This window comes from Salvelinus namaycush, chromosome 4, assembly GCF_016432855.1.
Source record: "Salvelinus namaycush isolate Seneca chromosome 4, SaNama_1.0, whole genome shotgun sequence".
Classification (NCBI taxonomy): Eukaryota; Metazoa; Chordata; class Actinopteri; order Salmoniformes; family Salmonidae; genus Salvelinus; species Salvelinus namaycush.
In genome coordinates, this window is record NC_052310.1 from 37,761,336 (window position 1) to 37,785,907 (window position 24,572).

Sequence of the window (24,572 nt, forward strand, 5' to 3'; positions counted from 1 at the left end):
GGCATTATGCAATCTAGAGCCTACTATACATTGTTTCTTTCATTTCTTTCATTTGATTACATTGTGAAAGATGTCTTCAACGATCACACCTCTGATCACACATGGGATACAAATTATGGAAATGTGTTGTTCAGTCAATTTTAATGGGTAATGCAAGTGTATTGCCTGATCTGAAAACAGTGTAATGTACTGTAATATACAGTACTGTAGCATACTACATTCAAAGCGCAATATTGAAACATGTATCTTACATTTTTTGCTAATAGATTAACTGGTTGTTAAAATGACTAAATTGAAAAGATATCATTATGTTGAATTTTGGTGATTAAATCAATGTTCTCATTATATTTCACAGTATATTTTGGATCAACGGTCGTGTGACGAAAGATGTCTACAAACAAAATGAATGCACAATGAATGGTTTTAAATGTAAGAGTGTTACAAGTGTTAAGAGTTTGTAGTTTTGTACTAAGAGTTTTGAAAATTCACCACATACTTGTGAAAATAGTATAGCGATTAAAACAAACTGTAAATCAAGACGAAAGAGGACATGAGTGTGCTGTGGAGGGACTACTCTGTAAGGAGCACAGTCTCCCCTGCACACTCTCATGGACAGACGCTGTAGGTTGTCACCTCTTAGTGGGCATAGGCACAATTGCAATGATAAATGATAAATTAAGATACAGGATAGACATTTTCCATGAACAGTTTTCAATGGCTTCAATTCCATAGACGAGCTTAATGCTTGAATTCTTGTGATTCAGTGAGCATTTAGCCACTTTCCATCTGTGTTGAGTAAATTCTGTAGCCCTTCTGTTACCTTACGTAACCGGAAAGATGGGTAGCTAGCTCAATGTATGCCAAGCGCTCCTGACTGTAGCATCACAGACCACACCGGTGAAGAAGGCCCTGGGAAAGTCACCCGCGGATGGTGTCTGGAGTAAGCAGGAGTGTGCAGAGGTGTATTCTGATATTACCTCTGTCAGCTCTAGCACAGGTCAGTCTCAAAGAAATTTGCTGTCAAAATTGTATTATATCAGTCAAAGTTGTATGATGATATTATAATATTAATAACACACTATACATTGTCGTAAGCCTTTCATTAATATCTGCCTGAATTACATTTTAATAGTATGAATTGATACTGTAGTATTGGTTAATAAAAATGTAGGTACTTTATATTAAATTCCATTATATTTCTGGACTTTCATGAAAACGATTGAGAAAGAATACCAACAAAAATGTTACAAATAAAATACTATTTTGGCCAGTTCCCTGTTAATTCTGTCTGTTCACCATCCAGTGTAACGTGAACAGCCAGTCAACTATGTCAACCAATTTGACTAATTAGTCACTGTTAACTTTCGTTAACTTAATCTTGGTCAAATCCCCACATCTCTGGTATCTCTTTCTCACGAGATTGAATTTGGTCAGCAAAGCCTTGTGGCTATTAGGTTGCCCGAGGTTGATGGGAAAGATAAGGTCATGTAATCCCTCTTTTTTGAAGAACAGTCCTCAGTGAAATGTGTCCTTACAAATTTTGACGACTTCCTATAAGTGAAAGTGAAACACAAGTAGGCCTATAGGCCTCTCCAGCCTACATCATGAAACCTGAACTAGAGAGTATAATAAAGAAACTCAGCCAGAATTTACAGTTTAATTCACGTCAGACGGAATGCCTTTGCAGCATCCATTCAAAGTCCTCACACATTCAACCCATCCTCATCCCGACTACAGATGTGGGCAGCCCAGTCAGAAAAGTCCCATTTGACAGTATGGCCCTAGGCCTCAGCAGGCGTGGGAGAGCCTACCCATCCCCAGCGCGCAGGCGCTATCGCACCACCTTCAGTCACAAGCAGCTGGACCAGCTGGAGATGGTGTTTGGACAGAACCACTACCCCGACATCTACTGCCGTGAGGAACTAGCACGGCTCACCAAACTCAATGAAGCACGCATACAGGTAATTGGGCCTAGGCCTATTTATCAGTCCACACGTATTCGTTTTTTATCCTGTGGGGGGGGGGGGTTGATAATACTTGCAATTACTAACTCAAACAGTTAATTTACAAAAGGTTTTAATTGACAAAAGACATACTTATTATCAATTATCCTATAAAATGGTCAAATCTCAAATTCAACCTACTTAAGACTTATTTCTTATTGTATTTGACAGGTATGGTTCCAAAATTGGCGTGCCAAATACCGCAGGCAGGAGCGTGCGTCTCAAAAGGTCTTGCCAATGGGCATAATGACAGGGCACGGTGCACTGTTGGGCAGCATGTGTGTTCAGTCCACAGGGATGACCTGTCAGTACTACCCTCACTCCCTGGCTCACCATATCCCCTGGTTCCCATCTATGCTGCCCCAGGTGGTTACTCCCACTCCCACCACACAAGGCTCAACCAGCCAGTGTCACTATCCTACAGTCCCACTACAGCCACAACCCCCCCGCCAGCATGAGGAGTGGTACAGCCCGCTACGGAACATTGGAGCCCCACCCAGCAACACCTGTGTATGATGTTACTTCCTGAAAGAAAAAATATAACATTTGTTTTTCTGCAATTTGTTTGATATGTTATTAAATTCAAATTAGTACAATATCTAACAAATTTATAAGTGCTTAAGATCCCATTCAAACATAACCTATACCTCAGAGTGAACTGCACTAACATACTCCAAAAGGCCAGTGTGAATGCCACTTTGAAACATACTCAACATAAAACTACATCAGAGAATACTTCCATACGTGTTTATTAAAAGCATATTACACAGACAACACAGTTGCATCTGTCTACTAATCTTTTAACATTTTATAGTCTTCAATTACACATTTCTATTCAAATAAACTGAATTCACTGAACAACCAACACCGAATGACGAAAATAGAACTCTTTTGTAACAAATACTTTTTCAGTATTGGAAATGTTATACATGGGTTCAATATAGATCTGGGCCTTAGAACACAAGACCTGGTAACCTTCTAATGATCTGTAACTGTTTGAAAAGCAATGCATCTCATGAGGAGAAAAAAAAAATCAAGTGTGGTGTACCTACGCATAACACTGTCACTTCAATAGGCAGCTAACATTTAGAGCAACACAACCATGCATTCTACTTAAAGCACATCTGTCAAATTAAGTTATCCCTTGAGTAATGGCATCGCCCAGAGATCTCACAGTGCTGCAAGTCAAGTGAATCCAGTGACGAAGAAATCACAATGCGCAGTACAACACAGCTCCGGTATTACATTCAGATTCTGCTAATCTCAAGTATCAGCCCTGCTGTAAACTGTAAGTGGAGTTGAGCGTTCAGGTAGGCGGGTAACAGACCACGTTAGGGATGCATGTAGTGATCAGCAGAAAAAGTACTAATTTGTTATTGCCTGTGTTTGACCAGAACCAGGCCTGTATTGTGCGTGGCTTTTATGTTACCTGGGTCGCGTTCTGTACGAACAAATGGGAGAAAGTGTTTTGAAAACAAGAATGAGCATACTTATAGCACTAGCCGAGGTATTACTTCCTGTTTCGAAACACTGTCTTCCGTTTTGTTCCAACTGTAAGCAACACTGTTCATAGCGTGTTTCTGTGATCAGACAAATCCTCCAAACCTGCTTTGCCATTCCCACACTCTCATATTTATTCTGTGGTACATTATGCTGCTTCTGAGCCGTATAATTCCCACTATGAGTAATAGTAAAGGCCACACTTAAAGTTAAGGACCACAGGCAGTTGTCGTTAATGGCCTAATTTAGATATTTTGGTCCATAATCTTACAGAAAAACATCACTTAGGTAAATATTAAATTCCAACATGACTGAACTCATTTAGTTGTTAGCATACAGCAGACAAATTTGGCAGTTTCTGTAATAATAATATATATATATATACAGTTGAAGTTGGAAGTTTACATACACTTAGGTTGGAGTCATTAAAACTTGTTTTTCGACGACTCCACAAATTTCTTGTTAACAAACTATAGTTTTGGGAAGTCGGTTAGGACATCTACTGTGTGCATGACACAAGTAATTTGTCCAACAATTGTTTACAGACAGATTATTTCACTATCATAATTCCAGTGAGTCAGAAGTTTACATACACTAAGTTGACTGTGCCTTTAAACAGCTTGGAAAATTCCAGAAAATTATGTCAAGGCTTTAGAAGCTTCTGACAGGCTAATTGACATAATTTGAGTCAATTGGAGGTGCACCTGTGGATGCATTTCAAGGCCTACCATCAAACTCACTGCCTCTTTGCTTGACATCATTCGAAAATCAAAAGAAATCAGCCAAGACCTCAGAAAAAAATTGTAGACCTCCACAAGTTGCTTCATGCTTGGGAGCAATTTCCAAACGCCTGAAGGTACCACGTTCATCTGTACAAACAATAGTACGCAAGTATAAACACCATGGGACGACGCAGCCACCATACCGCTCAGGAAGAAGACGTGTTCTGTCTCATAGAGATGAACGTACTTTGGTGTGAAAAGTGCAAATCAATCCCAGAACAACAGCAAAGGACCTTGTGAAGATGCTGGAGGAAAGAGGTACACAAGTATCTATGTCCACAGTAAAACAAGTCCTATATCGACATAACCTGAAAGGCCGCTCAGCAAGGAAGAACCTATTGCTCCAAAACCGCCATAGAAAAGCCAGAGTACCGTTTGCAACTGCACATGGGGACAAAGATCGTACTTTTTGGAGAAATGTCCTCTGGTCTGATGAAACAAAAATAGAATTGTTTGGCCATAATAACCATCCTTATGTTTGGAGGAAAAAGGGGGAGGCTTGCAAGTCGAAGACCACCATCCCAACCGTGAAGCACGGGGGTGGCAGCATCATGTTGTGGGGGTGCTTTGATGCAGGAAGGACTGGTGCTCTTCACAAAATAGATGGCATCATGAGGCAGGAAAAGTATGTGGATATATTGAACATCTCAAGACATCAGTCAGGCAGTTAAAGCTTGGTCGCAAATGGGTCTTCCAAATAGACAATGACCCCTAGCATACTTCCGAAGTTGTGGCAAAATGGCTTATTAAGGACAACAAAGTCAAGGTATTGGAGTGGCCATAACGACGCCCTGACCTCAATCCTATAGAAAATTTGTGAGCAGAACTGAAAAAGCGTTTGCGAGCAAGGAGGCCTATAAACCTGACTCAGTTACACCAGCTCTGTCAGGAGGAATGGGCCAAAAGTCACCCAACTTATTGTGGGAAGCTTGTGGAAGGCTACCCGACTCGTTTGACGCAAGTTAAACAATTTAAAGGCAATGCTACCAAATACTAATTGAGTGTATGTAAACTTCTGACCTACTGGGAATATGATGAAAGAAATAAAAGCTGAAATAAATCATTCTCTCTACTATTATTCTGACATTTCACATTCTTAAAATTAAGTGGTGATCCTAACTGACCTAAGACAGAGAATTTCTACTAGGATTAAATGTCAGGAATTGTGAAAAACAGTTTAAATGTATTTGGCTAAGGTGTATGTAAACTTCCGACTTCAACTGTATCTATCTCAGGGGTGATCTCAAGGGGGGGGTATTTTGGGTTAAAATTAGATAGAAAATATAATGGTCCTATATATTTTCAAATTACTGCCCTTTTGCTGGCCCGAAAAAAGACTTTGACAAACCAATCGGTCAAAAAAGAATCTGTGCAGCCCTCGTTTGAATTTCAAATTCCCGATGTGGCCCTCGAGCCAAAAAGTTTGTCCACTCCTGATATGCTGTCTGGATGGATAAAGGATAGTGATAGCACCACAGAGAGCGTGAGACATGTACACTGGCACAGGTAAATAAACAAGAGATTTTGCTTTGAGATGGAAAGTGACGTGGTTATGTGCAGTGCACTGAGAGAGATCTCAGCAGTTAGGCAGCGTCTCTCCTCTACTCCAGGGACTTGGCAAACTCGGCGTAGTCTATGTACCCATCGTTGTTTTTGTCATCGTCCCTTAGAACGTCATCTATAAGGCTTATGAGGTCTTCCTCTTTCATAGGCTGGCTTTCCTCTCCTCTTTCCTGCAGAAAGGTGGAAAACGCATATACTGTACATGAGTGTGTGTACATAGGTGAATAAAATGCATTACAGTATGTGGCATCATTGGCTGTTGATATCATTTGCAATTACACAAACCTCTTTGTGTACATGAGTGATGGCTGTGGCCAACTCCAGCCCATCCAGTAAGTTGTTGCCATCATAGTCATGCATCTTAAAGTAGTGCAACTGCAGCTCCTGCGGCAACATATCCGACTCAGGCTTGTCAATCACACCTTCCAGATGCTCCATGATGTGTCTATACAGATAGGACATAGAAGAGACACTGGTCAGTGCATTAACCAAGTATATACTGTCAGCCAAGGTAAAGCTTTAATTCAAGCGTCTGGGAGACTGTTTGGGTTCGGTGCCATAGTGAGATGTTTGGACAATATACACCAAGTATGTGGACACCTGCTCGTCAAACATCGCATTCCAAAATCATGGGCATTAATATGAAGTTGGTCCACCCTTTGCTGCTGTAACAGCCTCCACTTTTCTGGAAAGGCTTTCCACTAGATGTTGGAACCATGTTGCGGGGATTTGCTTCCATTCAGCCACAAGAGCATTAGTGAAGTCGGGCACTGGATGTTATGCAATTAGGCCTGGCTCGCAGTCGGCGTTCCAATTCATCCCAAAAGTGTTCGATGGGGTTGAGGTCAGTGCTCTGTGGGGGCCAGTCAAGTTCTTCCACACTGATCTCGACAAACCGTTTCTGTATGAACCTCGCTTTGTGCACAGGTGCATTGTCATGCTGAAACAGGAAACAGCAAACTGTTGCCACAAAGTTGGAAGCACAGAATCGTCTAGAATGTCATTGTATGCTTGGCATTGTGATCTTAGGCTTGTGTGCAGCTGCTCGGCCATGGAAACCCATTTCATGAAGCTCCCAATGAACAGTTAGTGTGCGGACGTTGCTTCCAGAGGCAGTTTGGAACTCGGTCGAGTTTTGCAACCGAGGACAGATGATTTTTACGTGCTACAGCACTCGGTGATCCCGTTTCTGTGAGCTCGTGTGGCCTACCACTTCGCTGCTGTTGCTCCTAGACCTTTCTACTTCAGAATAACAGCACTTACAGTTGACCGGGGCAGCTCTAGCAGGGCAGAAATTTGACGAACTGACTTGTTGGAAAGGGGCCATCCTATGACGGTGCCACGTTGAAAGTCACTGAGCTCTTCAGTATGGGCCAGTCTACTACCAATGTTTGTCATTGGAGATTTCATGGCTGTGTGCTCAATTTTATATGCCTGTCAGGAACGGGTGTGACTGAAAAAGCCGAACCCACAAATTTGAAGGGGTGTCCAAAAACGTTTGGATATATATACATATATAATAAACGCAACTTGTAAAACGTGTTGGTCCCATGTTTCATGAGCTGAAATAAAAGATCCCAGAAATGTTCCATACGCACACAAAAAACATATTTCTCAAAAATGTTGTGCACAAATTTGTGTAGATCCCTGTTAGTGAGTATTTCTCCTTTGCCAAGATAATCCATCCACCTAACCAGTGGAAGCTGATTAAACGGCATGATCATTACACAGATGCAACTTGTGCTGGGGACAATAAAAAGCCACTCTAAAAATGTGCAGTTGTGTCACACAACCCAATGCACAGATGTCTCATGTTTTGAGGGAGCATGTAATTGGCTTCGTGACTGCAGGAATGTCCACTAGAGCTTTTGCCAGATAATTGAATGTTAATTTCTCTAGCATAAGCCGCCTCCAAAGTTGTTTTAGAGATTTTGGCAGTAACTCCAACCGGCCTCACAACCGCAGACCACGTGTATGGCGTCGTGTGGGCGAACGGTTTGATGAAGTCAACATTGTGAACAGAGTGCACCATTGTGGCAGTGGGGTTATATTTTTGTTCAGTGTAATATATATATATATATATATACACACATACACACAGAGTGAACAAAACATTAGGAACACCTTCCTAATATAGAGTTGCACACCCTTTTGCTCTCAGAATAGCCTCAATTCGTCAGGGCATGGAGTATAAAGTGTTGAAAGTGTTCCACAGGGACACTGGATGCTTAGTTGTGTCAAGTTGGGAAAGGGGCTACATAGTCAGTTGTACAACTGAATGCATTCAACTGAAATGTGTCTTCCACACTTAACCCAACCCCTCTGAGTCAGAGAGGTGCAGGGGGCTGCCTTAATCGACATTGTCGGTGCCCGGTTAACTGCCTTGCTTAAGGGCAGAACAACAGTTTTTACCTCATCAGCTCGGGGATTCGATCCAGCAACCTTTCGGTTACTGGCCCAACGCTCTTACCCACCAGGCTACCTGCCGCTGGATGTCCTTTGGGTGGTGGACCATTCTTGACACACACTGTAAACTGTTGAGTGTTAACCTGTCTCCTCCCCATCATCTACACTGATTGAAGTGGATTTAACAAGTGACATTGATACGTGAGCAATCATAGACTGACCAGGTGAAAGCTATGTCATGGAAAGAGCAGGTGTTCCTACTGTTTTGTAAACAAAATTTGGCTCCTAACGTTCTTTTGGCAGGCAATAGTATTGCACATTTTTCTACCCATTCACAATTATGTGGCCTGTTCTTTAGACACAGAATGGAAGAAAATGCTCAGAAACAGAGAGAAAAAGGAAGGTACAATCTGTCCAATAAGAAATGTTTGCTTTTGTTCTGTTGCAAAGCATTTTGGACCGGTGTACTCTAATGAAAACGACCCAGTACTCACTCTCTGTCATGGACCATGTTCTTGTCCAGGTGCATGTTTGGATGGTGAACCTCCGGTGGGTGTTCTTGGGCTGCCTGCTCATGCGAACAGACAGACAGCAGAAAGCAGGAGACCAGGAGTAGCCAGCCCCACACAACGCTCCTCCTGCCACTTACTCTTAACACCATTCTGGGCTGTACAGTAACTACACAGACAGCCAGAAAGAGCAGCTAGCTGAGAGAGAAAGAGAGCTCCATCTATGAACCCATATGTACATTTTTGGAAACACATAAATAGCAGAAGAATGAGAAGATTAATCAAATGGAATTGCATTCTTTGCAGGTAATAGGCCTAATTGTTTTCATTGATATGTTATTATATGTATAGTTCGGGATGCAAACTAACTAGTGATGTTGTAGACACAGACACATTGCTGACTACCGTTAATTATACTAGCAGAGTGCACCTTTAGACAAATCTATCAGGTTTTCAAGAACATCCGTTAGTTTAGCAAGATAATCAATACGGTGATAACAAGCCCTCCATAATGAACTGGATCTTCAGCGATATTAATTATCAAAATGCATACTCACCAGCTGAAACACAGACTTGGAACCGTTCGCTTCAGCTATTTTTATTTTAACTATCTTCACCCTTTTTGGGCATTGCTGTGAGCCGTAGTCACCTTTCAACCCATGGACACGACAGCTAAATTCTGATTGGATATCGGCATATTGCGTCAGAGATTTGAAGGCGTGCAATAGTCTAACCAGACACCTGTCAGTGTCCAAAACACGAACATGAATGTACTTGTTTCGTTGAATTTGAGAAGTAAACACATCTGACAAGCAAATGTCAACCTTTCATAGGGAAAATGAAGCCGCCAAATTTATTTTCCGAAGATTTGAGGTTGGATTAGATATAGAAAAATGTCCTGTGATAGCTTGTAGTCGTAGGTAATGCACTTGACCTAAACACTAGTTTGCTGTGTTAGCTAGTCAAGTGCCTCGAACTGTCGTTTTGTAATGCTTTTGTGAAAGACGATTTAGCAGCCGTCCTGTGAAACTATGGTTGCTAAAATGTGTTCTGCCACCATGTCAAGGTATATGAAATAATGTTTTATATTCTTAACAAATGGTCGATAAAATAATAATTCCCATATAGTGTATACATATATTTTTTTGTAATATTTTTTAAAATTCTCAAATAGTGTATGTTGTAACATTCGTACTTTCACTGTACGACCACCATTGGACTGCTGAATCTGTTCGTCCCGCCCCTTACTCACAAATAAGGCATGCGTCAATTAAATGTATACATTTTTGTATCCAGTTTGTGTAACATGTAAAGTGTTACATTCTTGCCAATGGATTTGCAACAGGTGTACGCCTCGATCACACCTACAGTGTACCTGGGCAAAATGGCACGCAGCATCATCTGGATATGTGTGCAACAAAAATTCACCTTCTGCTATAATTTCTGTCAAGCCGTCTACGGATACAATTTGATGCATATATTCGATAAATCCAATGTTTGTATCACTCAGAACGCACTGCAACTGGCTCTGCAACGCAATGCTTCAAAGCAAACGCAGCGTTCCATTGGAAATTAATGGTCTTCTGGTACCAAAACGCAAAAAAATAGTCGGTGTGATCGAGGCGTATTTTGTCAGTCACGCGTTACGGTGCAGTGCTGAATTGTCTGAGCAGACCATATGGCAGATGTCAATTTAGCTACCTATAGTCCCAAATCCTGAAGTCGGTCAATTAAAATAGTTGATAACTGACATTTTAAATACAGTAGCCTACTTGGGATTTATTGAGGGATTGGACATACACTGCGGTAAAATCATGAATAATAATTTGCCAAATGTGTCTCTCAGATCCACAGTTTGAATGTTACTGTTTTATCTATACACTCTGAACTCTGGTAGGCTATTAGCGTTAATCCCAGTAGGCTAATTGATCTAGTTAGGGAAAGCTTTCGAAGGAAAATCTGGGACGGGTTATCTAGGACAAAATGCACTTCAATACAAACGCCTTACAGTGGCATATATGATAGCAAATGGTTTGTAGCGTAAATAGGCTAAAGAAAATAAGAAGGGAAAAAAACAGAATACTTCGACAAGCATTATTGTTTCCTAAAATCTTTGCGCTGTGTTGGCCTATTTTATGCTAAATAAATACAAGCATAATAGGGTAGAGTCGACTACAAGGAGTTATAATATATCGACTGGCTATATAATAAACTAATTCATTGAATAGATAGTTATTATGAAATATATACAAATCTGAGTCTACGAAAGTAAAAATAAAAAATCACACAATGGGTATACACACATCTTCCTATCTCATCCTCAAACTGAAAGCACCTGTACAATATTATCTTGAGTTTGTTTAAAAGTCATTTTCTTTGTGTGTGCTATTTAAGAATACACTGTGGTTAAATATTATTTTGACATGTCCACCAATAATGTGTATAAGGGAAGGTAGGGCAGCAGCACATGCATGCTCATAGATTACATTACACTTTTTTCATGTTCTGTTTATCAGTCCGCAGTTACTCCCCGGGTATCAGGGGAGTACGGTCATCGAGACAGATCTGGATCTAGAGCGGGCATGGCAACCAGCAGGGTCTCCTTCTCGCAATACCGTCTGGAAGCGGAGATCGACCGCTACAGAGCAGAGTGCCAGTGGGACAAGATACCCCCTATCGTAGAGCAACTAGTGGCCGCACGATTTCACGAAGACGGTGAGTGCTGGCGACTGACTACCTGTTGGATTTTTGTATAGGTTTGTTTTTTCTCAGTAAGTTTTTGTCACATGTCCGGACAGGGATGGCAATAGTTCCGCATGCGTTGGACTTGGTATTCTGCAAGTAAGCTCAATGTCATTCCCCTACTCTGCAAACAATGAACAACTTTACTGCAGTTAAGGCGTAATTAAAGCTGTTCGTTGTCTACATCAATACCATACACTTCTCATTGGACAATGTTCAAAACACAGAACATATTGTAATGAACATGTATTAACTGATTGTCACTATCACTGTAATTCTTTGTCCTTTTTTATTATTTTCAATGTATGTAAGCCTATATATTCAAACTCACCACTCAAACACTCAGTAGGTAGGCTAATGTAGCTACTTACCTCACCTGGCTAAAATAAACATGGGGTAAAGTGACATGGCTCATGACCTTGCTGCGTGCCACTGTTATTGTGTCAATAACCAAATGTATTATTGGCTGGATGGAATGCCCACTGCCCACCTGAAACTATTTTCAAAATGCTTGCAAGTGTACAGAACTCTTAATGTGTTATTCTAGACTAAAGTGTGTAGAATTCAAGTCATCCCTAGCTGGTCTGCTGTTAAAGTCTGTCTTGACAGTGACAGTTTGCCCTCTGTCTTGACACTGTCCCTAGTTGTTGCAATTCAAGACAATGGTGAAATCACAAGCAGTTTTGAGATTACAACGGTGTGTTGAAAATAATGTCACTTTATCCACATGCTATGTGGAGGATTTGTTCCTCTCCTGAATAATTCATAGAAGTTATGCACCACATTAACACACCCTGTGAAACTGATTTGTAACATATTGCTGTTATACTGTAGTTAATGTTTTATAGAGCAGAATGATTTGTTTTATGTGTTTAGACACCATACTATATGTCTCATTATACATTCTGCAGCCCCGATCCTCCATTTCAGTGATTAACCTTGACTGGGACAGTCTCATAAACATGATGGGCTACAGTATGTCAGAGATGCCAGAACATAAACACCAGTCACAGACTTGGCGTCAGAATACACCACCAGAGACGGGAGAGGAGTGAGAGAAGTGAGAGCTGGACCAAACAGGAAGCCCTAATCCAGAATGTGTTTACAAGTGACTTTTATTGCCATCCAGTGACTATAGTTTTAGACACCACTGGTGTTTTTTCCCCCTTCTCTCTGGGGCTTGTGGGAAATTATGCTATGATGGACTGGGCTGGGTTTATTTTGGCTTCCAAAGTTTCAGACCCCTGACCTTGAACTTCCACTCTGCACTCAGTCAACTTAACCTTCCACTACTCTGAATTCTGTCCCAATTCCCTCTGCCCTTCTCCAGATGACTACGGGACGCTGTTATTGGCCGAGGCCCTTCTGGAGGAGTGTCTACATGACAACCTGAGTCTTTTACGCAATGCCACTCCTTTGACGGACATCAACCAGCCCAAACTGTCCCGGTCCAAGGGCTACCTCAACTCCATCCTGAGCAGGGGACGGCTGGTGGTCAGTCTGAGCATCTCCCCTCTGTGTCACCTCCTTCTACACCTCACTTCCTCCGATTCTATCTCGTTAACTTATCTCACCAAGTTTCCAATTAGTCTATTATTTTCACATTTACCTGTTTTCTCTGTCACTCTTCACTTAGTCTCTCGTAACAGTCTTAACAATAAAATTATGGTATTGGCTGCCTTCCCTTTTTTACTTACCTGTTTGTCATTGTGTCAAAAACTCACAGCCCTTGTGTCATGTCGTGTCTGTCGTGTCTGTCGTGTCTGTCGTGTCTGTCTGTCTGTCTGTCTGTCTGTCTGTCTGTCTGTCTGTCTGTCTGTCTGTCTGTCTGTCTGTCTGTCTGTCTGTCTGTCTGTCTGTCTGTCCCCACACAGCCCAGGCACCTGAACGAGGCTCTTCTCCTGATGGCCAAAATACACTATGTCCAGGGCTGTTACCATGACGCACAGGGCATGTGTGCAAGGGTGGGTATAGACGAGCTGACGGGGGATGAGCAGCCCCTCTACCACCTGCGTCTGCTCGCAGAGGCCTTTGTCATCAAAGGTACCAATCATTTCATAGGCAGATACTGGGTGATATGGAAAACACATGATGTTTGACCTGTCTGGTATTTGTTTAGTAGACAGACGAAACATTCTGTGTGACCTGAGATTTTTACTTGATTATGACCTATGCTAAATGGATATTCAATGCACAAAGTAAACAAATGACCAGGGCCCGTTTTCATCAAGCATCTATTCATTATAATCCAAACATCGAAACTGATCCTAGATCAACACTCCTACTCTGAGACGCTATTTGAATACGAGCCCAGAGCTACAAATGATGATTTCAATCAGGTATCCTCTGGTTTTAGTCTCCATCTGTACAGTGTTATGATTACATGGAGCTCAGATATGATTTGCATACTGGCATTACTGCCTTTCCGATGAACTAGACAAAGAGACAGCCAAAGCCTGTAGACTGGCACGTTTCCCTGAAAAACACTCAAGTTGAACAGCACTGTGCATAAATGTACCTAATGATCTAGTTCCTAATCTCCCATGGCAGGAGTTATTATAGGCCTGTGATGACTATAACCTTGTATGGGTTTAGAAGTGGCCCGTTCTAGGCTGTATGAATACAATCATTAGAATGAAATGCGACTGGGAAACGTCTGTTTGATTGGAGAGATCAGTATCTCCATACACCCCGGGTATGTTTATATGAATGTAGATCAGTATCTCCATACCCCAGGTATGTTTATATGAATATAGATCATTGTCTCCATACCCCAGGTGTGTTTATATGAATGTAGATCAGTATCTCCATACCCCAGGTAGTTTATGTGAATATAGATCAGTATCTCATACCCCAGGTATGTTATATGAATATAGATCAGTATCTCCATACCCCAGGTATGTTTATATGAATGTAGATCAGTGTCTCCATACCCCAGGTATGTTTATGTGAATATAGATCAGTATCTCCATACCCAGGTAGTTTATATGAATATAGATCAGTATCTCCTACCCCAGGTATGTTTATATGAATGTAGATCAGTATCTCCATACCCCAGGTATGTTTATATGAATATAGATCAGTATCTCCATACCCCAGGTATGTTCTATTAATATAGATCAGTGTTTCCATACCCCAGGTATGTTTATATGAATGTAGATCAGTGTCTCCATACCCCAGGTATGTTTATGTGAATATAGATCAGTATCTCCATACCCCAGGTATGTTTATATGAATATAGATCAGTATCTCCATACCCCAGGTATGTTTATATGAATATAGATCAGTATCTCCATACCCCAGGTATGTTTATATGAATATAGATCAGTGTTTCCATACCCTAGGTATGTTTATATGAATGTAGATAAGTTTCTCCATACCCCAGGTATGTTTATATGAATATAGATCAGTATCTCCATACCCCAGGTATGCTTATATGAATGTAGATCAGTGTCTCCATACCCCATGTATGTTTTTATGAATATAGATCAGTTTCTCCATACCCCAGGTATGTTTTTATGAATATAGATCAGTGTCTCCATACCCCAGGTGTATTTATATGAATATAGATCAGTGTCTCCATACCCCAGGTATGTTTATATGAATATAGATCAGTGTCTCCATGCCCCAGGTATGTTTATATGACTGTAGATCAGTATCTCCATACCCCAGGTATGTTTATATGAATATAGATCAGTGTCTCCATGCACCAGGTATGTTTCTATGAATGTAGATCAGTGTCTCCATACCCCAGGTATGTTTATATGAATATAGATCAGTATCTCCATACCCCAGGTATGTTTATATGAATATAGATCAGTATCTCCATACCCCAGGTATGTTTATATGAATATAGATCAGTATCTCCATACCCCAGGTATGTTTATGTGAATATAGATCACTATCTCCATACCCCAGGTATGTTTATATGAATGTAGATCATTGTCTCCATACCCCAGGTATGTTTATATGAATGTAGATCAGTATCTCCATACCCCAGGTATGTTTATATGAATATAGATCAGTATCTCCATACCCCAAGTATGCTTATATGAATATAGATCAGTGTTTCCATACCCCAGGTATGTTAATATGAATGTAGATCAGTGTCTCCATACCCCAGGTATGTTTATGTGAATATAGATCACTATCTCCATACCCCAGGTATGTTTATATGAATATAGATCAGTATCTCCATACCCCAGGTATGTTTATATGAATGTAGATCAGTATCTACATACCCCAGGTATGTTTATATGAATATAGATCAGTATCTCCATACCCCAGGTATGTTTATATGAATATAGATCAGTGTTTCCATACCCCAGGTATGTTTATATGAATGTAGATCAGTGTCTCCATACCCCAGGTATGTTTATGTGAATATAGATCAGTATCTCCATACCCCAGGTATGTTTATATGAATATAGATCAGTATCTCCATACCCCAGGTATGTTTATATGAATATAGATCAGTATCTCCATACCCCAGGTATGTTTATATGAATATAGATCAGTATCTCCATACCCCAGGTATGCTTATATGAATGTAGATCAGTGTCTCCATACCCCATGTATGTTTTTATGAATATAGATCAGTTTCTCCATACCCCAGGTATGTTTTTATGAATATAGATCAGTGTCTCCATACCCCAGGTGTATTTATATGAATATAGATCAGTGTCTCCATACCCCAGGTATGTTTATATGAATATAGATCAGTGTCTCCATGCCCCAGGTATGTTTATATGACTGTAGATCAGTATCTCCATACCCCAGGTATGTTTATATGAATATAGATCAGTGTCTCCATGCACCAGGTATGTTTCTATGAATGTAGATCAGTGTCTCCATACCCCAGGTGTGTTTATATGAATGTAGATCAGTGTTTCCATACCCCAGGTATGTTTATATGAATGTAGATCAGTATATCCATTCCCCAGGTATGTTTATATGAATATAGATCAGTGTTTCCATACCCCAGGTATGTTTATATGAATGTAGATCAGTATATCCATTCCCCAGGTATGTTTATATGAATGTAGATCAGTGTCTCCATACCCCAGGTATGTTTATATGAATATAGATCAGTATCTCCATACCCCAGGTATGTTTATATGAATATAGATCAGTGTCTCCATAACCCAGGTACGTTTATATGAATATAGATCAGTTTCTCCATACCCCAGGTATGTTTTTATGAATATAGATCAGTGTCTCCATACCCCAGGTGTGTTTATATGAATATAGATCAGTATCTCCATACCCCAGGTATGTTTCTAAGAATATAGATCAGTGTCTCCATGCCCCAGGTATGTTTATATGAATGTAGATCAGTGTCTCCATACCCCAGGTATGTTTATATGAATATAGATCAGTATCTCCATACCCCAGGTATGTTTATATGAATGTAGATCAGAGTCTCCATACCCCAGGTATGTTTATATGAATATAGATCAGTATCTCCATACCCCAGGTATGTTTATATGAATATAGATCAGTATCTCCATACCCCAGGTGTGTTTATATGAATATAGATCAGTATCTCCATACCCCAGGTATGTTTATATGAATATAGATCAGTATCTCCATACCCCAGGTATGTTTATATGAATGAAGATCAGTGTCTCCATAACCCAGGTATGTTTATATGAATATAGATCAGTGTTACCATACCCCAGGTATGTTTATATGAATGTAGATCAGTGTCTCCATACCCCAGGTATGTTTATATGAATGTAGATGAGTATCTCCATACCCCAGGTATGTTTATATGAATATAGATCAGTATCTCCATACCCCAGGTATGTTTATATGAATATAGATCAGTATCTCCATACCCCAGGTATGTTTATATGAATATAGATCAGTATCTCCATACCCCAGGTATGTTTATGTGAATATAGATCACTATCTCCATACCCCAGGTATGTTTATATGAATGTAGATCATTGTCTCCATACCCCAGGTATGTTTATATGAATGTAGATCAGTATCTCCATACCCCAGGTATGTTTATATGAATATAGATCAGTATCTCCATACCCCAAGTATGCTTATATGAATATAGATCAGTGTTTCCATACCCCAGGTATGTTAATATGAATGTAGATCAGTGTCTCCATACCCCAGGTATGTTTATGTGAATATAGATCACTATCTCCATACCCCAGGTATGTTTATATGAATATAGATCAGTATCTCCATACCCCAGGTATGTTTATATGAATGTAGATCAGTGTCTCCATACCCCAGGTATGTTTATGTGAATATAGATCAGTATCTCCATACCCCAGGTATGTTTATATGAATATAGATCAGTATCTCCATACCCCAGGTATGTTTATATGAATGTAGATCAGTGTCTCCATACCCCAGGTATGTTTATGTGAATATAGATCAGTATCTCCATACCCCAGGTATGTTTATATGAATATAGATCAGTATCTCCATACCCCAGGTATGTTTATATGAATGTAGATCAGTATCTCCATACCCCAGGTATGTTTATATGAATATAGATCAGTATCTCCATACCCCAGGTATGTTTATATTAATATAGATCAGTGTTTCCATACCCCAGGTATGTTTATATGAATGTAGATCAGTGTCTCCATACCCCAGGTATGTTTATATGAATATAGATCAGTATCTCCATACCCCAGGTATGTTTATATGAATATAGATCAGTATCTCCATACCCCAGGTGTGTTTATATGAATATAGATCAGTATCTCCATACCCCAGGTATGTTTATATGAATATAGATCAGTATCTCCATACCCCAGGTATGTTTATATGAATGAAGATCAGTGTCTCCATAACCCAGGTATGTTTATATGAATATAGATCAGTGTTACCATACCCCAGGTATGTTTATATGAATGTAGATCAGTGTCTCCATACCCCAGGTATGTTTATATGAATGTAGATGAGTATCTCCATACCCCAGGTATGTTTATATGAATATAGATCAGTATCTCCATACCCCAGGTATGTTTATATGAATATAGATCAGTATCTCCATACCCCAGGTATGTTTATATGAATATAGATCAGTATCTCCATACCCCAGGTATGTTTATGTGAATATAGATCACTATCTCCATACCCCAGGTATGTTTATATGAATGTAGATCATTGTCTCCATACCCCAGGTATGTTTATATGAATGTAGATCAGTATCTCCATACCCCAGGTATGTTTATATGAATATAGATCAGTATCTCCATACCCCAAGTATGCTTATATGAATATAGATCAGTGTTTCCATACCCCAGGTATGTTAATATGAATGTAGATCAGTGTCTCCATACCCCAGGTATGTTTATGTGAATATAGATCACTATCTCCATACCCCAGGTATGTTTATATGAATATAGATCAGTATCTCCATACCCCAGGTATGTTTATATGAATGTAGATCAGTGTCTCCATACCCCAGGTATGTTTATGTGAATATAGATCAGTATCTCCATACCCCAGGTATGTTTATATGAATATAGATCAGTATCTCCATACCCCAGGTATGTTTATATGAATGTAGATCAGTGTCTCCATACCCCAGGTATGTTTATGTGAATATAGATCAGTATCTCCATACCCCAGGTATGTTTATATGAATATAGATCAGTATCTCCATACCCCAGGTATGTTTATATGAATGTAGATCAGTATCTCCATACCCCAGGTATGTTTATATGAATATAGATCAGTATCTCCATACCCCAGGTATGTTTATATTAATATAGATCAGTGTTTCCATACCCCAGGTATGTTTATATGAATGTAGATCAGTGTCTCCATACCCCAGGTATGTTTATGTGAATATAGATCAGTATCTCCATACCCCAGGTATGTTTATATGAATATAGATCAGTATCTCCATACCCCAGGTATGTTTATATGAATATAGATCAGTATCTCCATACCCCAGGTATGTTTATATGAATATAGATCAGTGTTTCCATACCCTAGGTATGTTTATATGAATGTAGATAAGTTTCTCCATACCCCAGGTATGTTTATATGAATATAGATCAGTATCTCCATACCCCAGGTATGCTTATATGAATGTAGATCAGTGTCTCCATACCCCATGTATGTTTTTATGAATATAGATCAGTTTCTCCATACCCCAGGTATGTTTTTATGAATATAGATCAGTGTCTCCATACCCCAGGTGTATTTATATGAATATAGATCAGTGTCTCCATACCCCAGGTATGTTTATATGAATATAGATCAGTGTCTCCATGCCCCAGGTATGTTTATATGACTGTAGATCAGTATCTCCATACCCCAGGTATGTTTATATGAATATAGATCAGTGTCTCCATGCACCAGGTATGTTTCTATGAATGTAGATCAGTGTCTCCATACCCCAGGTGTGTTTATATGAATGTAGATCAGTGTTTCCATACCCCAGGTATGTTTATATGAATGTAGATCAGTATATCCATTCCCCAGGTATGTTTATATGAATATAGATCAGTGTTTCCATACCCCAGTATGTTTATATGAATGTAGATCAGTATATCCATTCCCCAGGTATGTTTATATGAATGTAGATCAGTGTCTCCATACCCCAGGTATGTTTATATGAATATAGATCAGTATCTCCATACCCCAGGTATGTTTATATGAATATAGATCAGTGTCTCCATAACCCAGGTACGTTTATATGAATATAGATCAGTTTCTCCATACCCCAGGTATGTTTTTATGAATATAGATCAGTGTCTCCATACCCCAGGTGTGTTTATATGAATATAGATCAGTATCTCCATACCCCAGGTATGTTTCTAAGAATATAGATCAGTGTCTCCATGCCCCAGGTATGTTTATATGAATGTAGATCAGTGTCTCCATGCCCCAGGTGTGTTTATATGAATGTAGATCAGTATATCCATTCCCCAGGTATGTTTATATGAATATAGATCAGTGTTTCCATACCCCAGGTATGTTTATATGAATGTAGATCAGTGTCTCCATACCCCAGGTGTGTTTATATGAATGTAGATCAGTATATCCATTCCCCAGGTGTGTTTATATGAATATAGATCATTGTCTCCATACCCCAGGTGTGTTTATATGAATGTAGATCAGTATATCCATTCCCCAGGTATGTTTATATGAATATAGATCAGTGTCTCCATACCCCAGGTGTGTTTATATGAATATAGATCAGTGTTTCCATACCCCAGGTATGTTTATATGAATGTAGATCAGTGTCTCCATACCCCAGGTATGTTTATATGAATGTAGATCAGTGTCTCCATACCCCAGGTATGTTTCTATGAATATAGATCAGTATCTCCATACCCCAGGTATGTTTCTATGAATATAGATCAGTGTCTCCATACCCCAGGTATGTTTATATGAATGTAGATCAGTGTCTCCATACCCCAGGTATGTTTATATGAATATAGATCAGTATCTCCATACCCCAGGTATGTTTATATGAATATAGATCAGTATCTCCATACCCCAGGTATGTTTATATGAATATAGATCAGTATCTCCATACCCCAGGTATGTTTCTATGAATATAGATCAGTGTCTCCATACCCCAGGTATGTTTATATGAATGTAGATCAGTGTCTCCATACCCCAGGTATGTTTCTATGAATATAGATCAGTATCTCCATACCCCAGGTATGTTTATATGAATGTAGATCAGTGTCTCCATACCCCAGGTATGTTTATATGAATATAGATCAGTGTCTCCATACCCCAGGTATGTTTATATGAATGTAGATCAGTATCTCCATACCCCAGGTATGTTTATATGAATATAGATCAGTATCTCCATACCCCAGGTATGTTTATATGAATATAGATCAGTATCTCCATACCCCAGGTATGTTTATATGAATATAGATCAGTATCTCCATACCCCAGGTATGTTTATATGAATGAAGATCAGTGTCTCCATAACCCAGGTATGTTTATATGAATATAGATCAGTGTTACCATACCCCAGGTATGTTTATATGAATGTAGATCAGTGTCTCCATACCCCAGGTATGTTTATATGAATGTAGATGAGTATCTCCATACCCCAGGTATGTTTATATGAATATAGATCAGTATCTCCATACCCCAGGTATGTTTATATGAATATAGATCAGTATCTCCATACCCCAGGTATGCTTATATGAATGTAGATCAGTGTCTCCATACCCCATGTATGTTTTTATGAATATAGATCAGTGTCTCCATACCCCAGGTGTATTTATATGTATATAGATCAGTGTTTCCATACCCCAGGTATGTTTATATGAATATAGATCAGTGTCTCCATGCCCCAGGTATGTTTATATGACTGTAGATCAGTGTCTCCATACCCCAGGTATGTTTATATGAATATAGATCAGTGTCTCCATACCCCAGGTGTGTTTATATGAATGTAGATCAGTGTCTCCATACCCCAGGTATGTTTATATGAATATAGATCAGTGTCTCCATACCCCAGGTATGTTTATATGAATATAGATCAGTGTCTCCATAACCCAGGTATGTTTATATGAATGTAGATCAGTGTCTCCATACCCCAGGTATGTTTATATGAATATAGATCAGTATCTCCATACCCCAGGTATGTTTATATGAATATAGATCAGTGTCTCCATAACCCAGGTATGTTTATATGAATATAGATCAGTGTTTCCATACCCTAGGTATGTTTATATGAATGTAGATAAGTTTCTCCATACCCCAGGTATGTTTATATGAATATAGATCAGTATCTCCATACCCCAGGTGTGTTTATATGAATGTAGATCAGTATCTCCATACCCCAGGTATGTTTATATGAATGTAGATCAGTGTCTCCATACCCCAGGTATGTTTATATGAATATAGATCAGTATCTCCATACCCCAGGTGTGTTTATATGAATGTAGATCAGTGTCTCCATACCCCAGGTATGTTTATATGAATATAGATCAGTATCTCCATACCCCAGGTGTGTTTATATGAATGTAGATCAGTATCTCCATACCCCAGGTATGTTTATATGAATGTAGATCAGTGTCTCCATACCCCAGGTATGTTTATATGAATATAGATCAGTATCTCCATACCGCAGGTATATGTTTATGTGAGTAAAGATCAGTATCCCCATACCCCAGGTATGTTTATATGAATATAGATCAGTGTCTCCATACCCCAGGTATGTTTATATGAATATAGATCAGTGTCTCCATGCCCCAGGTATGTTTATATGAATATAGATCAGTGTCTCCATGCCCCAGGTATGTTTATATGAATGTAGATCAGTGTCTCCATACATACATACATACATACATACATACATGTTCTCCTTTAGGCTGTGAAAGAAAGGAAAGGAAAGGGGGACACCTAGTCAGTTGTACAACTGAATGCATTCAACTGAAATGTGTCTTCCCCTGTCACGATCGTCGTAACATTGTGGAAGAGAGGAGGACCAAGGCGCAGCGTGATAACAATACATCTTCTTTTATTGAAGACGAAAACGAAACGAACACTGACAAACTATACAAAACAACAAACGACCGTGAAGCTATAAAACGAAAGTGCAGACACAAGCAGCTAACGTAAAGACATAGACAATCACCCACGAACTACCTAATGAATATGGCTGCCTAAATATGGTTCCCAATCAGAGACAACGATAGACAGCTGTCTCTAATTGAGAACCAATCTAGGCAACCATAGACATACATACACCTAGACTGAACACTGCCCCATAAACATACAAAAAACCCTAGACAATACAAAACACATACATCCCCCATGTCACACCCTGACCTAACTAAAATAATAAAGAAAACAAAGATAACTAAGGCCAGGGTGTGACAGTACCCCCCCCCCCCCCCCAAAGGCCGTAAAACCTGACACAGAAGGGAGGGTCCGGGTGGGCCTTCTCACGGCGGCGGCTCGGGTGCGGGACGTGGACCCCAACCCACCATAGTCAATCCCCGCTTTCGTGGCCTCCTCTTAACGGCAACCCTCCAAATTAACCCCACTGGACGGAGGGGCGCCTCTGGACGGAGGGGCGCCTCTGGACGGAGGGGCAGCTCCGGACTGAGGGGCAGCTCCGGACTGAGGGGCAGCTCCGGACTGAGGGGCAGCTCCGGACTGAGGGGCAGCTCAGGGAGCTCCTGACTGGCGGACAGCTCAGGCAGCTCCTGACTGGCGGGCGGCTCTGGCAGCTCCTGACTGGCGGGCGGCTCTGGCAGCTCCTGACTGGCGGGCGGGTCTGGCAGCTCCTGACTGGCGGGCGGGTCTGGCAGCTCCTGACTGGCGGGCGGGTCTGGCAGCTCCTGACTGGCGGGCGGCTCTGGTAGCTCCTGACTGACGGGCGGCTCTGGTAGCTCCTGACTGACGGGCGGCTCTGGCAGCTCCTGACTGACGGACGGCTCTAGCGGCTCCTGACTGACGGACGGCTCTAGCGGCTCCTGACTGACGGACGGCTCTAGCGGCTCCTGACTGACGGACGGCTCTAGCGGCTCCTGACTGATGGACGGCTCTGAAAGCTCAATACAGACGGGCGGCTTTGAAGGCTCAGGACAGACGGGCGGCTTTGAAGGCTCAGGACAGACGGGCAGCTCAGATGGCGCTGGGCAGACGGGCAGCTCAGACGGCGCTGGGCAGACGGGCAGCTCAGACGGAGCTGGGCAGACGGGCAGCGCAGGCGGCGCTGGGCAGATGGGCGGCGCTGGGCAGACAGCAGATTCTGGCCTGCTGAGGCGCACAGTAAGCCTGGTGCATGGTGCCGGAACTGGTGGTACCGGGCTAAGGACACGCACCTCAAGGCTAGTGCGGGGAGCAGCAACAGGACGTACAGGATTCTGGAGACGCACAGGAGGCTTGGTGTGTGGTGTTGGCACTGGTGGTAATGGGCTGGGGCGAGGAGGTGGCACCGGATAGACCGGACCGTGAAGGCGTACTGGAGCTCTTGAGCACCGAGCCTGCCCAACCTTACCTGGTTGAATGCTCCCCGTAGCCAGGCCAGTGCGGCGAGGTGGAATACCCCGCACTGGGCTGTGCTGGCGAACCGGGGACACCATGCGTAAGGCTGG

General features: G+C 41.0%; 3 protein-coding genes across 5 annotated transcripts in view; 2 read left to right on the top strand and 1 right to left on the bottom strand.

The window, feature by feature from the left end:
• Positions 1-608: 608 nt before the first annotated feature.
• On the top strand, positions 609-2,519 carry LOC120045854 (homeobox protein prophet of Pit-1-like). Its single transcript, XM_038990787.1, has 4 exons — positions 609-621; positions 881-997; positions 1,738-1,961; positions 2,175-2,519. Exons 1-4 carry the CDS (start codon positions 609-611, stop codon positions 2,517-2,519), a joined length of 699 nt encoding a protein of 232 aa, XP_038846715.1.
• Positions 2,520-5,413: 2,894 nt separating this feature from the next.
• LOC120045602 (multiple coagulation factor deficiency protein 2 homolog) lies at positions 5,414-9,420 on the bottom strand. Of its 3 annotated transcripts, none has more exons than XM_038990503.1 (4): positions 9,321-9,420; positions 8,749-8,961; positions 6,134-6,293; positions 5,414-6,018 (listed from the first exon to the last, which is right to left on the bottom strand). In XM_038990503.1, the coding sequence occupies exons 2-4, from the start codon at positions 8,913-8,915 to the stop codon at positions 5,887-5,889; spliced, it is 459 nt and encodes a 152-aa protein (XP_038846431.1). In that variant the 5' UTR covers positions 8,916-8,961; positions 9,321-9,420; the 3' UTR covers positions 5,414-5,886. The 3 variants fall into 3 exon arrangements, with proteins under 3 accessions (XP_038846431.1, XP_038846432.1, XP_038846433.1); XM_038990504.1 differs by having other exon boundaries at positions 8,749-8,984; positions 9,321-9,386; XM_038990505.1 differs by having other exon boundaries at positions 8,749-8,957; positions 9,321-9,381.
• A 72-nt stretch (positions 9,421-9,492) lies between these two features.
• The window catches only part of LOC120046499 (tetratricopeptide repeat protein 7A-like), a 49,947-nt gene continuing 34,867 nt past the window's right edge, over positions 9,493-24,572 (top strand). The window contains exons 1-4 of the mRNA XM_038991784.1: positions 9,493-9,829; positions 11,280-11,478; positions 12,836-12,999; positions 13,380-13,548. Coding sequence (XP_038847712.1) covers positions 11,346-11,478; positions 12,836-12,999; positions 13,380-13,548 — 466 coding nt within the window. The 5' untranslated portion in view covers positions 9,493-9,829; positions 11,280-11,345. The remainder of the gene's footprint in view (positions 9,830-11,279; positions 11,479-12,835; positions 13,000-13,379; positions 13,549-24,572) is intronic.

Excerpts from the sequence above, each read along its gene's own strand:
- LOC120045854 (XM_038990787.1), top strand. Across the intron at positions 998-1,737 it reads CTCTGTCAGCTCTAGCACAG|ATGTGGGCAGCCCAGTCAGA; the intron begins GTCAGTCTCAAA and ends TCCCGACTACAG. Across the intron at positions 1,962-2,174 it reads TCAATGAAGCACGCATACAG|GTATGGTTCCAAAATTGGCG; the intron begins GTAATTGGGCCT and ends TGTATTTGACAG.
- LOC120045602 (XM_038990503.1), bottom strand. The coding sequence starts at position 8,915 with ATGGTGTTAAGAGTAAGTGGCAGGAGGAGCGTTGTGTGGGGCTGGCTA. Across the intron at positions 6,294-8,748 it reads AACATGGTCCATGACAGAGA|ACACATCATGGAGCATCTGG; the intron begins GTGAGTACTGGG and ends CTATCTGTATAG. Across the intron at positions 6,019-6,133 it reads TCACTCATGTACACAAAGAG|GAAAGAGGAGAGGAAAGCCA; the intron begins GTTTGTGTAATT and ends ACCTTTCTGCAG.